This window comes from Pseudochaenichthys georgianus, chromosome 16, assembly GCF_902827115.2.
Source record: "Pseudochaenichthys georgianus chromosome 16, fPseGeo1.2, whole genome shotgun sequence".
Taxonomy (NCBI): Eukaryota; Metazoa; Chordata; class Actinopteri; order Perciformes; family Channichthyidae; genus Pseudochaenichthys; species Pseudochaenichthys georgianus.
Genome location: NC_047518.2, coordinates 10893849 through 10911792, shown reverse-complemented (window position 1 = coordinate 10911792; position 17944 = coordinate 10893849). Strand labels below are relative to the sequence as shown.

Genomic DNA, 17944 nt, shown 5'->3' with positions numbered 1-17944 from the left:
ACACACACACACACACACACACACACACACACACACAGCTCCTAAAGCATAATCAGGCTACAGCCGTTGTGTATTTTATTATGTGAAGCACTAAATGGTTTTAGAAAAATATCGACTCTTTGTTTGTAGATATCTACTAAACTAAAGCAAATAAAGAGAGTAGGCATGTTATACTGAGTGATATTTATTTTACACACTGCTCTGCTTTCTGCAGGACCTCACAGCTGTTCTCACTGTAAACATCGCGTTGCGATGAGAGCAGTTTCTAAAATAATATCCAGGGGATGCATGCAGAGCTGTCATTGGCTGAGATAAGTCCGGCCGTGTGTCACGCCTCCACCGTTCCCGGAAATGCATCCGCGGAGGAGCCGTGGAGGAACCATCAGTGTATCCTCGGTTATAGCTCCTCCAGAGAGCCTCCTCGACGCTCGATCCTCGGTGTACATTTAGAGAAATGAGACGTTCAATTCATTTCCGGGTCACTACCGGAGGACCGAGGAGTCGAGGAGTCGAGGAGGGGAAATTTGAGTATTGAGAAGCCTCTTGTGTCTTTAGTTGTAAGCCCAGTGGCGATCTGTTCATCTGTCATACTGATCATACAGTCAATAACTTTGTTGTTATTAGCATCTGGTTAGCTAGCTATGCTAACGAATATAAGAAGCTTTTTCTACAACCAGTGAGGTAAAGGCACATCTTTATATGATCATTATAGTTGACAAGAGAACAAGAGAATAAAGTAAACAGGTATAACATACTATATGACAGTAAACAAAAGTTGTTATTAATAAACAAGAATACAGTTTGAAAGGGGAGTGATTTGTCAAATATTCATAAAGAAAAAGAAATCTGCTTCCAGTTCTGTTTCATATGGGTGTTGAGATGTATCCATAGATCTCCTAATGTTCCTCTCAAAGTGCACCAGATTGATGCTTTTAACTTCAACATTTAAAAAAAAATCTCCTCCCGGGGGTGCTGGAGGAGGTTAGGTCCCCCCCCCACACTTAAATCATGTTCACATGGATAGGAAACTAAATACATTTGCACACATCTTGTGTCCATATCTTTCTGTTTTGGTGGTCACGCCACACCGTGCACGTGCATGCATACGCGAGTCACATAATCAGTGGCGTTTCTATATGTACAAAAGTGGTGGGGCACAAAAAACTCAGATGTCTATATATAAGCTTCTGCAGAGAGGTTCATGGCTGGTGAGGCGCTGGCACTGACTCTTCAGGTTTACAACTATATTAAATAAAAATATAATATTATTTTCAAAAGCTTTTTTTGTCTGATGCTTCAATTACTTTTAAACAGACAGTTCAACAGAAGGATACCCAAAAAAATGTAATTTTATCATTTAAATATTGAATTGTTCTCTCTTAGTAAGATCCCATTTTCAATAAAATTGCAGTCTTACCTTGACTTGAAGATGAAGTCCATTTGCCTATCCTTCTGGACAACAATCTCTATTACTTTTTTGTAAAAGTCCTCCTTATCTTCTTGTAGTTTCAAAAGTCATAAATCTAATCTAATCAATAGATTTATGATTCGAAAATGATAAAAGTAGGGTAGACATGTGGATATTATCCGGCTGAACAAAACGTGCATTTATCTAACAGCTACGTTTCCCGCAGATCTTATTTTGAGCTATTTTCTAAAATCCTATGGAGAAATCTCGTTGCTTTTTTGTGGAGGAAAGCCATGCGCAGCTTACTTCCTGGTTTTAGGACGCCTCACTGCAGCTCTCTCTCCTCCTCTTCACACACCACACTTTTCGCGGCACACGTACTTACAGCCAATCAGCTCTGACTGAGTGATGTGAGATGACGTATGGTGGGGATGGCAGCACTTTGCCCCTATGGTCATTATTTTTTGCCACACACATTAAATAGGAAAATACTCTGAGCATGCGCAGTGTAGTTTTTGCAGTCACCGTTCACATCAGAGGGAGGGGCAGGATCAGGTTTTGTCCCACATGGCTCTAAACAGCTCAATAGGCACACACTGTAGACACTAATTAGAAGAGCACAGACTAACACAGAAATGTACAGACGAATCAGATGATTAAACATGATCTTAAAATATATTTTATATATTTTTTAATTTATTTTTTGCATTTTGTTGTAATCATTATTTTAATACTTTCTGCTGACACTAGGTGGGGCTGTGCCCCACCTGCCCCTAATGACCAGTCGCCACTGCACATAATCCTCCCCATATAACATGTGGGCATCTCACAGTGGAATTTACTCGTGCTGTCCGTCACATAGACACTGTTTAGCTGAAACTCACACAATGCTTCACTTCACACACACTGTTATATGACGCATAAGCACTCAGTGATGGAGCAGCATGATGAGGATTCACAGTGGAGTATATAATCTATATATTAGAGTCCATACACAAAAGACGGAAAATAAGACACACTTTTCAAAAGCATCTGTGTTTATTGAGTTGACAAACAGTGATACAAGTTTCTTTAAAGTATAATAATTTAATCTAGTGCTGGAACTGTTTATATATATATTTGCATATACATGCGTATATGTATAAAATATTATTGCAAGTATGCCTAAATCAATGTGAATCATTAGAAAGGAAATAGACGTATACTTTATGTAATCCACCTCGTAGTTCTTCCATGTTCATACATTGCACAAATATGACAACCGTCAAACAATGATTTATGTGACGAAAGACTTCACAACATCTACTGGATGATCAGAAGAAAATTAAGTCCACTAATATATTATATAGTATACACAGTATTATATTTTTTTATATAGTGGATCACTGTATTGAAATGAAGCTTTTCATAGATTTATCGTTCTGAAATGCATGTAAACTAAAAGCTGCCTGGATGAGTATGCTTTGGAAACTGTAGTAGAGTAAAGTGTTATCCCAGGCTAACATGTACAGAGACTGAAGGAATGAGATAGCTAACATAGTGTTCATCAAGCTGCAACTTGATCACTAAATGTCCTAGATAGCCCAGATAAAACGTAGAGGGATGTCCTTCATCTCTCTTTGGAAGACCTGGTCGAACCTCTCGCTCTGGGCCACAGTGAAGTGATGCTTCCAGTCACCGATGGTGCCTAATGTTTACAACATGAAGGAGAAGGTTGTAGTCATACACACTCACTGCCATGGATATTTAGTCTCGATAGTTAGGCTTTTCCTGAAGTACTTAATTTTTTTGTTTTGTGTCATCTCTACTTCAACCCATCTTGTGTCTACAGTGGTTGACAACCCTTTCTATTTTAGAAAAGCCTAACTCTTACCTTTCCTCATGAATATTCCCTCGTGGTGGCTGAACAGGTATTGTGGAACGTGCTCGTAGTTGGCATTAGAGATCTTCTTCATGTTGTTGAAGGTACTGTGTTTCACCACGTTGGCCAGCTGCTCAGGATTCAGCTCTTTCTCCAGGAACACAGCAATCCTCTGCACTGCTGAAGGCAGGTCCTGGACCAACATGAAAGGAAATGCACTTTTTTGTATCTGATCCTTCTAAACAAAAGCCTACAACATGTGTAATGATTGTTGCTTATAACGATTGATGCTTATGGACATGATTCAATGATTTCAGGTCCTACTTGAATCATTTCTTCATAAGTGATGAACAACATGTTCATATCATCCTTATGCGAGTACCAAGTCTTAACGTGCTCAAACCAGCTGCACCCAAACACTGCAATGAATAATGCACACAGTTACCACCACAATGCAGACATACATCATGAGTTGCTCACAAAATACCACAGGCAACATTCTCTGACATTATTTTGCAACTGAAGACAACTCACCATCTCCTCTCATGAATTTCTCGAAGAAGTCATCGAAATCCTTCGGGGTTTCCAACATTTTTGCGAGCTTATGGAAGTAGAAGTAAGATACAAGGATGTCTTTGGGATTTCTTGCCACGTAGATCACCTTCAACAGGAACAATTACTTAAATAATACAAATAACTGTAATAAAAATGAGTGTCCCATACCACATTGTAGTGTGTTAGTACATGTTTGTATAGTGTATAAACAGGGATGCAAGAAAGGCTTTATTTTCATGTGCAAAGTAGCTACAGTGTATATTTGGCAATGAACAACTTAAGTCACAGGCTCCTCCAACATTGCAACATGAATATATATCCGACATAAAATAAATTAAACCAATACAAATAATGAAATAAATAACAGAATATAAATAAAGTAGTGCAGGAGAACGTTGCAAGATGTGCAAGTAAATAAAATAAAATATAAATAATGCAAGAAGAGTCTATATACACGTAAATGGAACATGATATATATATAAATAAATAGCAAGATGCAAACAGATGAATGTTTCTGGAGGCACTTGACAGAGCTCATGTTTAATGGTCTTAAGGCCTGCCCTGTGGAATGAAACTGTCTCAGTTGTGTCTTGTTATTGTCGGGGAACATACAAAAGACAGTTTTCTAATAGTTACATCTTATTTTGCAACATACACACACCTATTCAAATATCAAAAATATTTCCGTTACTTTAATAATAAATGTTAAATGACCCGTTCCTTGCAATCATTCCAAAGAAAAGTGAGAAGAAACAACATGTGTGAGAACACATTATCCTGCACGATGATGGCTAAAATGATATTAATGTTTTATCTTGATTAATATTGAGATCATGATCATATATCATGATTATTAACCGGTGTAAGTGCTAGGTTAGTTGAAAGCAATAATATTAAGTTGCATCTAATATTTGTTATTTAAACTTAATATTATTGCTTCTAACTAACCTTATACAGTTATGTAAAATCCGTCGACATAATACATTCAATTCAAGTCAACATTTCAGTTTTCGGCCCCTGTGTGTGAACCCCGGACAGCCCAGGCCCAATTTACCCCCTGCTTATAAATACTAAATATGGGGACATAAACATTTGTGTAACACATGTGAGAGAGCTGACCTTGCCCTTCTTCTGGCTCAGAGCGGAAGGCATGAACTGGTGCTGCAGGTGGCTGACCCTCATCCTGGGGGAGGGCGTCGTGATGAACGCCTGCCTGTTGCCATTCACCTCAATCCAGGGCATGAGATCAGCGTTGGAGGAGCTGCTGAGCCTGCTGATGTCTGCCAGGTCTCCCTTTGCTTCGAGGAGCAGCAAGATCTGCTGCATCCAGCTGGTCCCTGCCACACACATCGCAGAGAGAGTGAGCTCTGTCCAGGGACTGTTTTCAGACTCTGCTCTAACTGATCATTTGACACCCAAATCTATTCGCAGCACACACAAAGACGGAGATTCGCACATCAGTGGTGTAAAGTAACTAAGTAGATTTACTCAAGGACTGCACATTAGTACAATTTTGAGGGACTTGTACTTAATTTGACTTTTTTGATTTTATGCTACTGTGTACTCCGATACAATTCAGAGGAGAATTGTGTACTTTTACTCCACTACATTTATGTAATAATTTGGATTAATGATGTGAAATATAATCAACTCTTAAATCAAATTAAAGTAAAACTAAAATTAAAAGCACTGATAGAAAACTATTTTAAGAAAACTATAATAACATAAAAAAATATTAAAAAATATAGCAGTATTTACATTAAATAATAATGAAATCAGACTTTAGTTCCACCATGCAGTATACAAAGTCATTCCAACTAGCTGCACCTTTACCAGCTTTGAGAACACTTTAATGATCAATCATTATAAAACACATCATATATTATTCTGAAATCTGCATAATGAGTAATTCTACTTTTGGTACTTTTAGTATATTTTAATTCTAATACTTCTCTAATTTGACTAAGCACACTGACTTGAGGTGACACCCTCTCTTCAGGACCCCTCTCACCTGACTTTGGGTATGTGACCACAAACACATCGGAGTCTCTGATCTCCAGGTCTTGGATCTGGTCCACATCGTCTGGATCATGAATGCCGTTGATCAGAGTGAAGCCTCTGTATGGCACTAGCTCATACTCACAAGCCTCGACTGCTATCATAGCTATAAAGCAGGACAAAAAACACGTGTTCAGCCCCCTTTCTTATTTGAAATGTCTAAAACAGCAGTTCTTTTTGATTTGATGCTCCATCGATACATATTAACTCTTTCATGTATACTCTCCTATTTAGCTTTGATTGGTCATTCCTGACTTTGATTACATCTGCAGAAGAAGATGCTCTACCAATAAAAAAATACTGTCGAGAAAATCTATCTATTTTAAAGTGGCTCCCAAGGGCCCCATATAATCAGTGCAAGGCTGAAAGAAGCAATGCACAGAAAGTGATCCACATGTAGCGTACCTGCTCTGCTGCCGATGCTCCAGTGTCTGCCCACACCAGGAAATGCGTCTTATCAAGAAAACTGTCCTGAAACCTGACCCGACGCAACCCCCCCCTTCACACTGCGAGGAACAGAGAGCTTCCCCTTCTCCCTCCCTGTGGGGAACAGCACATTCTAGAGCCGCTCCACAGCAATACACAGAAACAGAACAATTCTCAAGCAGCTTGCGCAACGTCAAAACAAGGTTCTGTTGTTACAAAAGGAGCACTGATCCAAGTGACACTCAATCAAACAGTGTGGATACCTAACCATAAAATAAATCCACTATCAACTGTTCTGTTGTCTTACTAGCTTAATGACCCATGCATACTGTAAGATCACAGAAGCTGAGGTGTCCTGTATCCTAGTTACCTGTACAAAATGTAATTAGTAGCCTAATCAGAGGGTCAAAATATAAAGGTATTGTCACCAGATTACTTTTCATTACCTCAGTATCAAATGCAATGCAAACAATAGAAAATAAATATCAATAAGATGTTTTTACGTAAGTGTATTATGTAAGACAATATCACAACAATATCACCGTAGAAAAGAAAAAAACAAGATATTTAGTATGTAAAATGTGTCCTCTGCTCCGAGATTCATGAAGCATCTGCAGGCAGCAGGCTGTACACCAACAATGAAACACATGAGCACATACTACAGTGAAAAAAAAGCAGAAATACAATCTGAGCTGACCACAGAACAAGCTCACACACACTATATTATGAACATATAGGTTCACCCACTGAATTAAAACAAGAACAACTAGGTCATGACGCGGATTGGGACAGTGGGCGTATAGATTCACACTGAAAGTATTAGCCTAGAACAGTAGAGTTTACAGAGAAGAGATAACATCAACAAACACTATGCTTTTAAAAAAAATCTTTTACTAACATTGTAATCTTGCTTTTCATTTTTAGAAATATAACAGTAATCTGGTAGCACCTTTAATTTAATGCAACTGTAAGAGTATTCGGTTCCCTTGTTTTTATATGCTGGTTTCATTACATCTAATCTGTTGCTCTCCAAGCCTGTGTCCTTAGTACCAATGTAATCCTGCAAGTAATCCCCAATTTTCGGAAATATAATTAATCTGATTACGTATTTTTTATATAACTGTAAGGGAATACAGTTACCTTTTTTGTATCCTGTCCTCGGTGGAGTGGATTGGTCGTTACACTTTTTACTTTCATTCGATTCCCTCAGACTGTATCCTTGATAGAGTGTGTAAGTGTCATCTAAGAATGGAGTGACAAGGACTCATTAAACGCATCAGCTTCCCCTGGAGGTTAACCTTTGACCTTATGAAACTGTGATCATTTCCTAGAAGTGCTTTAGATTTGGGATGTGTCAGCTGCTACTCCATAAACAGGACCGTAAGCCTCTCACACGTTCACTGTGAATAACTGAACAGCATGGAGAACAGAGTTTTTTCAAAATGTTTATTAGAAAAACAACTACAATAAATAGTTCCTGAAGTGAGAAATCACACGTTTATTCACAGTAAAAACAAAAACAAGAGATAAAGTGTCTTCTTCCTCTCATGGGATCCTCTCTGCACATAATGTTCTGGAGCTCACGATGCGCCTCTGAGAAGAGATCAACAGACAGAGATTAACACACACACACACACACACACACACACACACCCTTTCTCATGTCCCAGTTTGAACCTCCTCGACTCCCCCCTCACATCTCAAACGGCCATGACAATTACAGGAAGGGGAGTCGGGGAAGTAACTGGAGGAGTCGAGGCCACGGGTGTAAGATATGAGAATTCCTTTCCTCTGAGTGGTCATTTAAAAAGCATCAGCTTTCCATTGTTTTAATACCGCTTTATTTCCAACCCATTTACTTTTAACTTAATTCACAACGTGGCTTTATGTGACACACACACACACACACACACACACACACACACACACACACACACACACACACACACACACACACACACACACACACACACACACACACACACACACACACACACACACACACACACACACACACACACACACACACACACACACACACACACACACACACACACACACACACACCTGTCTCTCCTCTGCAGACAGCCCCCCCTGCACTGCCACCAGCTGGTACTGTGTGTGCTTCAGGCTGCGCGGGGGCTTCCGGAGTTGTTTCAGGGCTGTGGGCAGGGTGTCTCTGCTCAGTAGCCTCCTGGTGTCTGATGCTGGGGAGGCGGGGTCCAGGAGCAGCAGGCTCAGGCTGCCGTTCCTCCTCTGCTCCAGACCCACGATGGAGCGGCTGTGGCCTGCAGGGGGAGACAGGTCACAGCTGTGAGGGACAGCCTCAGACCGGTGTCACAGAGAGGGGGGAGGGGCACAGTATTGTTTACATTTGGTATAAAGCCTCTTCTGGCTCTGCAGCTTAGGCATCAGGCAGCATCACACAGGTTTACCCCAAGGATGTTTGTGTGAAGCAAGTGATTCGGAAGAACTTTGAGCAGATTATTTCCTGAGAATTCAGCATCCAAAATATTTTATTTTAGGAAATGTTGATAAAATGTTCACTGTATTATATATATGTTCAGTCAACCGTACAGTAGAGCGGTGCAGTGATGATGTATTTCTGTAGGCCGACCTGTTGGCATTGCAAGGGCTCCCTCCACAAAAGTTGACAACATGTTTATGATACTCAACACGTTTGGTTCAGAAGGAAAATCTCCAAATATTTACAGGACACCATTCTGTGATTTTTAAATCTTAAATGCTATTGCAGAAGTAAAAAGCTAATGCCATAAACAGATGACATCACGGTCACATGGGTGCACATCACCACGGTTAAGCTAAAGGCGGATCATGTTCGACATGGTGACGTTTGGAAGGGTCAAACCGCTGTTGCTATATGTGTTTTTCTGACACATATAAGCTTCGGAAATTCACGAGTGGGGTATTAACAGACGTATTTTATGTTGGACAATAAACGTGAAAAACGTGCTTCTGACCACACACGTTAAAAGAAAAATCATCTTCAAGACGAGGGAACCAGAAGTGATGACATATTATTAATATATACATTGCATCCGGAATGTATTCATACCCCTTCACTTTTTCCACATTTTGTTATGTTACAGCCTTATTTCAAAATGGATTAAATTCATTCGTTTTCTCAACATTCGAGGCACAATACCCTTGTGAGACTGACCGTTGAGCGGCCCAGACCAAGCAAGCAGGCAGAGGCAGAACGTCCACAAATATAACCCGACGTGGGCATTTATTAAAATCATGTGCACAAAGTTCACAGCCTCAATCCTGCTGTTCTCCTTGCACACATCCTGCAGCCACAAGGATCTCACACACCCAGTTACAAGGAAACAGCACCTAAATACACACATACTAACAAGACACAGGTGAGGGGGAGGAGACAACACAGGACACCAGGTGCACTCAATCATCAGCCACAGACATCAACATATTATTTGCACCCTGATTACTCTCAACCGCTGTCATCCTTACACCAGCATAACTACTCTCGGCGCTCTCGCAGACTCCCCTATCTTTTCAGGCGGAGCCGAGGACCCGACCAGCACCTGCCAGACGACATTCCAATAAATACGGTTTAATCAGTTAAAAAATACTACCTCAATCATTAGTATAAATTATGTGCAAATATGTAATGTCAACTGTACTGTGCAATCACGCTAATAAAGTGCAATATTACCCGGCCTGAAGCCGCCGGTCCATAGTGACGAAGTTACCTTCGTCACAACCCCATAATGACAAAGTGAAAAAAGTTTTTAAATTATTTTTGCTAATGAATACAAAATAAAACACTCAAATATCACATTAACATAAGTATTCACACCCTTTACTCCAGGGGTTCCCAAAGTGGGGGTCGCGAGAGGATTACAAAATAAAAAACAAAATACAATAAAGTATTATCAATTTTTTTAATAATTTTTTTTGAGGACCAATAAATAAAACCAATAGAAACCAATAAAAAAAAACACTCACGGACCACCTAACTCCACAGATATCCCAAAACAATAGGCCTGCTCACCACTCCAACAGTACATAACAGCCTAATAATGACAGCTTAACCTTCTCTACATCGCCTCGTTCACACAATAAATCAACAATACAAATACAACTACAGATTATATAAGCATTTAGTTCAAATGCGATTTAAAATGCTCTCAGGTTTTACACCTCTTATGAAATGTAGACTACATTTATTACGGAGTTTATGTCCGAGCCAACAGACTCACAGAGCGTTGGCTCCTGAGAGATATGCAAAATACGCCGCATGTAGTACGACACAAGCCTCCGCTGTGGATTTTCAAAACAAAATACAGTAAAACTACGGTCGCAGGCCCAAATTGAACTCTCTCTGAGGTCTAAGCCATGTTTTCACATGTTAGGCTCGCCTGGGCTTTTTTTGTAAAAATGCTATTAAAACATGAACCTTGGTGACCATCATGCTGGCCTGCATGGTCTGCCTACACAACACAAATACAAAAACGTTTTTGCAGCCCCAACAACAGCCTCTGGTCATCAACAGACTTCATGCAGTGCTTCATTGGATGTATATATTAGATAATAATCTCTATCTCACTCCTAACATCTAAATCTACTTCCAGCATGGATCAATGTTCATAAAATACATCCATTGTTTGTTTTATAGGCTTCTTGAAATCCAAAAAAACACATCGATTTTCTAGAACAGATTACAAATCGCCAGAAAATGGTACAAACAAGTGGCAACATGTGTGACGAAGGTGTTGCGCTGGGCTATATCATGCAATCGAAATTGAAACTTAAGCTCACTCCATTGCGGAGATATCCCCTCTGGCTGGGCCACTCGAGGACATTCACAGACTTGTCCCGAAGCCACTCCTTTGTTATCGTGGCTGTGTGCTTTGGGTCGTTGTCCTGTTGAAAGGTGAACCTTCGCCCCAGTCTGAGGTCCAGAGCGCTCTGGAGCAGGTTTTCATCAAGGATCTCTCTGTACATTGCTGCATTCATCGTTCCCTTGATCCTGACTGGTCTCCCAGTTCCTGCTGCTGAAAAACACCCCACAGCAGGATGCTGCAGCCACCATGCTCCACTGTAGGGGTGGTGTTGGCCAGGTGATGAGCGGGGCCTACTTTCCTCCAGACATGATGCTTGGCATTCAGGCCAAAGAGATCCATTTTGGTTTCATCAGACCAGACAATTTGTTTCTCATGGTCTGAGAGTCCTCTCGGTGCTCCATGTGGGCTTTCATGTGTCGTTGGCTTCCTTCAGGCTACTCTATAAGGCCTGATTGGTGGAGTGCTGCACAGATGGTTGTCCTTCTAGAGCAGGGGTGGCCAACCAGTCAGAGGTTAAGAGCCACATTTTTTCTATGTTACTGCAAAGAGCCACATCAAACACACAGTCACTGATACCGCTTGTTTCCGTTTTTTTGTTTTCTGGAGACAAGATTTCAACGTCACTGATGCATTTGTGTGGCATTGGGATATATATTTGTTAAATCCTCTGGAGCAGAGAGAGGAGCTGTGGATTATTGTTATTGATTAATGCATCAGTGTTTCTTAGGGTCAAAAACACTAAACTCACAACTTAAAATGAAAGCGTTTAGTTTATTTAATAAAAGAGCACATGTTCAATGTGAAAAGTGACCGTAGTTATAGATTATTTGCAATTTGGTGCTATATATTTAAAAAAAAAAAATTATATATATTTTTTAAACACCTTGCATTTCAGGGGGGGCAGCGCAGCGCCCCTCCAAGACAATGGTAGGGGAAACACTGGATAGTGTTTAATCAACGATAGGTTTCCCCCCCCTCAAAGGTGATTTGTTCACTGCATCGCAGGTATTATTGTGATTGGCTCTTGGGCCACATCAAAATTAGACGCTGACACCACACATACACACCGGGACGAAAGTAACGGATCGATTTTATCCGAGCCCAAACAACTTTGACCGGCCAAATTACCTTAATACTTAACAGACCTACTAAATATCAGGTTTAACTGTCAGGAGGAGCTAGTGTTGTCACGATACCAACATTTTGGTTTCGATACCAAGTCAAGAATTGCGATTCGGATTCTTTTTCGATACTTTTCTTAAAAAAAGGGAAACAGTCTTAAATGTAATTATTGTGCTTTATTTCACACCAGAACCATAACCATAACACACACTTTTAAACAATGAGAACAATAAATAAAATAAATGACAAGATTTCCTATTAAATACAATTAATACATTTCTTACAGACGGGCCTCGTGGTGTCCGTAGGCTGGCCCTCACTGTCAGAGATATAGCTCAAATACTTCCAAATTTCGCTTCTGACGTCTTTTTTGTCAACAAGCCGAGGCGCAGCGGCAGTTGCACTCCCACTTGCAGTTGCAGCCATGCTTCTCGTTTTCTCACATGCTCTGGCAGCTAGCGCGTGCACGAGAGAGGGGAGGGACTTAGAGCGTGCTTGAGAGGGAGGGAGTGGGACTGCAGGCACGGCTGCAGGGAGTGGAGCAGAGCGCTGAACACACACGGCTCTTATTAAAACGGCGCTTTCTCACCGGAGTACTTTTCCCCGTCATTCTTAAAGTACCGATACTAATGAAACGGAGGAATCGTACCATTTTTAACGGCAGGGTATCGCGGTGCCTTTCAAGTATCGGTACACCGTGCAACACTAGTCAGCAGTCAGTGTCTCTCCCCCAAACTCACACATATACAATTCGATATGAACTGAAGAGCCGCATGAAACTAGGCAAAGAGCCGCATGCGGCTCGAGAGACATTTTTCTGTACCCTTCCCCAGATCCGTGCCTTGATACAATCCTGTCTCTGAGGTCCAAAGACAATTCCTTGGACCTCATGACTTGGTGTGTGCTCTGATATGCACTGTCAGCTGTGGGACCTCATATAGACAGGTGTGTTCCTTTCCAAGTCATGTCCAATCCATTTAGTTTACCACAAGGTGGACTCCAGTCAAGTTATAGAAACATCTCAAGGATGATCAGTGGAAACGGGATGCGCCGGAGCTCAATGTTCAGTGTCAAAGCAAAGGGTGTGAATACTTATGTACATGTGATATTTCATTTGATTATTTTTAACACATTTGCAAAAAATTCTTAAAAACGTTGTTGCTTTGTCATTATGGGGTATTGTGTGTGGGACATTGAGAACAAAAATGAATTTAATCCATTTAGAAATAAGGCTGTAACATAACAAATTGTGAAAAAAGTTAAGGGGTATGAATACTTTCCAGATGCACTGTATAATATAACTAATATCAACTCATTCCTGCACCACTCTATATTGTCGTAATATTGAAAGAAGTATTTGATCAGAAATATTGTGATTTGTTTTTTCTCCACATCGACAAACCTTATTTATTAGGCTTCTGTTTGACACATTCAGTGATCTCTTTCCCTGAATATATGGTGGTGATGGCAGGTGTTTCTGTGTACCTTGGTGCTGCAGGTAGAGCGGGGGCATGGAGGTTTGGATGAGTCGGGGGGGCAGTCTGCCGCTCCTGCTGGACTGGAAATACTGCTTCACCCAGTCAAACAGCTGGGGGTGACTGTTATCAGGGCCTGTGGGCCGGTGGAAGTCGATGATGCGAGCACTGAAAACACAAACAGTACAAAGTCTTACTGAGTGTGATATTTAGTATGACTGTCCAGCTTAATGAAGATTCTAAGAAAAAGGCTTTGTGTCTACTTTTCTTGAATTTCACCAATATTCCAGTCACTTGTACCCCATGCATCCCCTCAAGTACCCCTGGTTAGGAACCACTGCTATAATGCATGTTTTTGTGCATACCTGTATACCAATATACTAATGCACGTGTGTGTGTGTGTATTGTGTACTGTACAGTGCGTGATTCATCTTAAAAGGTTATATTCTTGGTCCTTTTCTTACAATGTAATGTCTCTTACTGTGTCTATATATGCATCGTACGCACCAATGAAAATTCCTTGTATGTGTTAACCTACATGGTAATAAACCTGATTCTGATTGGTACATAGGTGATAGCATCATTGTTAGGCTTACAAGCTAAAAGCATTGACAAATAGAGCTGCACTCCAAATAGGGTTTGTTTTCCTAATTTTCACTCATAATTCTGTGTGACTGGCGGAGCCACACACAGTCTAGTATTCAACATACTTATTAGCATTCGCACTATAGTTCTTCTGTTTCTTTAATCATCTTCTTCTTATTTGTGCGAATGCTGTGCAACTATAGTTCTTCAAATCTTTAATCATGTTCTTATTATTTCAACCAACATTTTGCCGTCGAATAACTTCAGCCTACTTTCAGCTACAGAAACCATTCAAATATCAAAAATATTCAGCCTTTTCAGCACATGATGGGAAACTTTAATTTTTTTGAAAATATTTTATACTTTTTGAAATATTCAGCTTTTTAAACATGTAACTCAATGGGAGGAACCTTCAAATCCTCTTTTACCTACACCTTACGCCAAATGCTACTTCTTTCACATACTTTCAGCTACAGAAACCATTCAAATCTTAAAACGTTCAGCTCCTTCAGGACATGTGTGCGATGACTTTTCTTGTTTATGACATTTACACTTTTTGGGAGATTTAACTTAGTTTGGAGCTTGGTAAAGAGGCCGTCTTTTAACATTAGTGTGTATTGCGCAGCTCGTTAAGTCTAGAGTGCTTTGTTCTCAAAACAGAGTGGAGGAGAGCTTGAAATTCGCCCACATTTTATTTTTTAAACCTGCCATAACTCCCAAACCCTACACTCCTTGGACATAATTGTATGCTTGAATTGTAGGAAAACCTCTCTTCGGTTGAAAAATAAAAACATTTTCAGCAAAGAACTTTAAGAAAATGCCTTTCAACATGTCTCCAATAAGGCCCATTGTAAATGCAGCGTCATCTTTCATCACAGCACCAGCTGCACACCTTTAGTAAATCTACCAGAAATGCCACATTATTGACCCGAAAGTGCATAAAAAGCAGACTCCGACGCTCCTGATATGCTTCATGCGTTGACATTTTACCGAAAGCAGCTACCGTTTTTAAACTATAGTTAGAAATGTAAGAGGTTTATTTCTCATTCAGAACAATGGAAAGGCTCTCCTTTCACAGAACATCTCCATGGAAACCTTTGATCTTTGGGCTCACGTACACAGGTGTTTGATCTCTGGACACACACACACGCACACGAGTTTAAAGACTGTCTCAGCCTATTATTTTCTGTCTGATGGAGACTTCATACTGACTTCAACACGTTCCACATATTTTATACATTATTGGTGACATTTGGTTTTAGTTGAAAAGTTTGCAGTTAAAATATTCTGATGCTTTTCAAAGCGTTTTCACTTTCTTTTCTCTTCTTAATACACATTCATTGACTATTACTTACATTTAATATTTAACTCTTTCAGCTCCAGAAACCATTGAACCATTACATTATTCAGCTATTTCCGGACATTGAGGCTATACATTTTGTCGTTTATACATTTTTAAAATCTTTTATCAGAATCCCTTTATTAGTCCCACGGAGGGGAAATTTGCATAGTTACAGCAGGAAAAAGAGACAGACAGCTTAATGTTACATATGTGACATGCATTTAAAAAAATATGTACCAAGTTATGATATAATACAAAAAAAGATATAATAAAAAAAAAAAAGTTACACAATAAAAAAAAAATACACATCCTGTAACAGTTCTTAGGATTTAGCAGCCAGGTATTACACAGTTATTAACGGCATCTATATATATTGCACATCTAGCACATACACGGTTGGTATTTAATAGCAGCAAGTCACACAATTTACATGCAAAATACACACCTCACACCTTGTAACAGTTCTAAGGATTTAGCAGCCAGGTATATATTACACAGATATTAACGGCATTTATATATTGCACATATCTGAGTGTTTAGTGACATAGTTTGTTGGTATTTAGCAGCAAGGGGTAATATAGTCTGTGTTGAGGTGTGTGTGTGTGTGTGTGTGTGGGGGGGGGGGTAATATAGTCTGACCGCTGAAGAAAGGAAAGACCTGCGGTATCTCTCCGTGAGACAGCGGGGATGTAGCAGCCTATCGCTGAAGGAGCTGCACAGTGAGGACAGGGTGTCCTGGAGGGGGTGGGACACATTGTCCAGCAGGGAGGACAGCTTGGCTGCCATTCTCCTGTCTCCCACCACCTCCACAGTGTCCAGAGGACTCCCCAGGACATTGTGCCATCCTTACCAGTCTGTTCAGTCTCTTCCTGTCAGCAGCCGAGATGCTGCTGCCCCAGCAGGCCACACCATAGAAATGGCTGATGCCACAACAGAGCCATAAAATGTCTGAAGGAGTGCCTCATCCACCCCGATGGCAGGCTGGTAGACGAACTGCAGCGGGTCCATTGATGGTCTCGGGCCGAAGGTGTCCAAGGACCAGCCTCTCCAGGGTTTTCATCAGCTGTGATGTCGGCACCACCGGCCGGTAACTGTTGAAGTCCTTGGGGTGAGGGCTCTTTGGCACAGGTACCACACAGGACGTCTTCCACAGTTGTGGTACACTCCCTTGCTTCAGGCTCAGGTTGAATAGAAGCTCCACAATCCCACACAGCTGGTCCGCACAGGATTTCAAGAGCCTCGAGCTGATGCCACCTGGACCCGCCGCCTTCCTCGCTTTACACTTCTGCAGCTCCCTCCTCACCTGGTTGGTTGTGAGGGACAAGGTGTCGTCAGCAGGTGGAGGGGAAGGGGGGGAGAAGAAACAGGGGCTGATGTGAGAGGTGTCTGTGAGCTGATGGCCGGGGGCTGATGGCCGGGGGCTGATGTGCTGTTTACACGAGAACGCAAACGGTTGTATCCGCAAGTTTTCTCTTTCGTATAGCCCGTTCGTTCACACGAGGCCGTAGCGGAAACGAGGAAACGGACCCCGCAAACGATAACGGGTCGCAAGGTGGATAGATCTGCAAACGGAGCGCTCTGGGGGGGCCAAACGGATCCGTGTGTACGCCTGTGAAGCTGACAATTGAGCGGCCCGACCAAGCAAGGAGGCAGAGGCAGAACGTCCAAAAATACAACCCGGTGTGGGCATTTATTCAAATCATAAGCACATGATTCACAGCCTCAATTGATGTTCCCCTGAACACAGTCAGCAGCCACCAGGATCTCACCCACACTACCAGCCTCCAAACAGACAGGGCAACAGACCCTAAATACACACACTAATCAGCAATTCGATACACAGGTGGGGGGGAGGAGACAACACAGGGCACCAGGTGCACACAATCAACAGCCACAGACATGGGGGAAGGGGAACACTTTTAACATGAAACCAGGAAACAGAGACCGACAAACTTAAATAAATTACATATATTCCCATGCTTCCTGTGCAATGTGTTTAGTGCTACATTACCCGTTACAACGCCCTATATGATCATTTCCTGATAACGACCACCTCTGCTGCTCACTGCTGTATTATAATCAGTAGCTACTGCCCATGCTACAGATGTTAGTGCAAAAATATATAGCTCGACCATGCTACAGATGTTAGTGCAAAATCTACAGCTCCTCTACCACAACCATCAGCAACAAGTGGACATGGAGAATTACATGAACTATCCATCCATCTATCCATCTTCTCCCGCTTATCCGTGGTCGGGTCGCAGAGGTAGCAGTTCCAGCAGA

General features: G+C 41.2%; 2 protein-coding genes across 2 annotated transcripts; both read right to left on the bottom strand.

Moving 5' to 3' along the window:
- Positions 1-2427: 2427 nt before the first annotated feature.
- On the bottom strand, positions 2428-6396 carry LOC117461088 (amine sulfotransferase-like). Its single transcript, XM_034102789.2, has 7 exons — positions 6288-6396; positions 5836-5988; positions 4944-5161; positions 3804-3930; positions 3594-3688; positions 3282-3462; positions 2428-3095 (listed from the first exon to the last, which is right to left on the bottom strand). Exons 2-7 carry the CDS (start codon positions 5984-5986, stop codon positions 2983-2985), a joined length of 885 nt encoding a protein of 294 aa, XP_033958680.1. The 5' UTR covers positions 5987-5988; positions 6288-6396; the 3' UTR covers positions 2428-2982.
- A 1379-nt stretch (positions 6397-7775) lies between these two features.
- On the bottom strand, positions 7776-16447 carry zufsp (zinc finger containing ubiquitin peptidase 1). The gene is made up of 4 exons (XM_034102182.1): positions 16320-16447; positions 13745-13902; positions 8376-8596; positions 7776-7901 (listed from the first exon to the last, which is right to left on the bottom strand). Exons 1-4 carry the CDS (start codon positions 16445-16447, stop codon positions 7854-7856), a joined length of 555 nt encoding a protein of 184 aa, XP_033958073.1. The 3' UTR covers positions 7776-7853.
- Between the last annotated feature and the right edge of the window lie 1497 nt (positions 16448-17944).

What these genes read in the sequence shown, in the direction of transcription:
- LOC117461088 (XM_034102789.2), bottom strand. Translation starts at nt 5,986, where the DNA reads ATGATAGCAGTCGAGGCTTGTGAGTATGAGCTAGTGCCATACAGAGGC. An exon ending in GGTCACATACCCAAAGTCAG is followed by an intron (nt 5,162 to 5,835) that starts GTGAGAGGGGTC and finishes TGTGTGTGGCAG; the next exon opens with GGACCAGCTGGATGCAGCAG. An exon ending in GAAATTCATGAGAGGAGATG is followed by an intron (nt 3,689 to 3,803) that starts GTGAGTTGTCTT and finishes TATTCATTGCAG; the next exon opens with TGTTTGGGTGCAGCTGGTTT.
- zufsp (XM_034102182.1), bottom strand. Translation starts at nt 16,447, where the DNA reads ATGGCAGCCAAGCTGTCCTCCCTGCTGGACAATGTGTCCCACCCCCTC. An exon ending in CTCACGGAGAGATACCGCAG is followed by an intron (nt 13,903 to 16,319) that starts GTCTTTCCTTTC and finishes TTGTGTTTTCAG; the next exon opens with TGCTCGCATCATCGACTTCC. An exon ending in GCTCTACCTGCAGCACCAAG is followed by an intron (nt 8,597 to 13,744) that starts GTACACAGAAAC and finishes CTCCCCCTGCAG; the next exon opens with GCCACAGCCGCTCCATCGTG.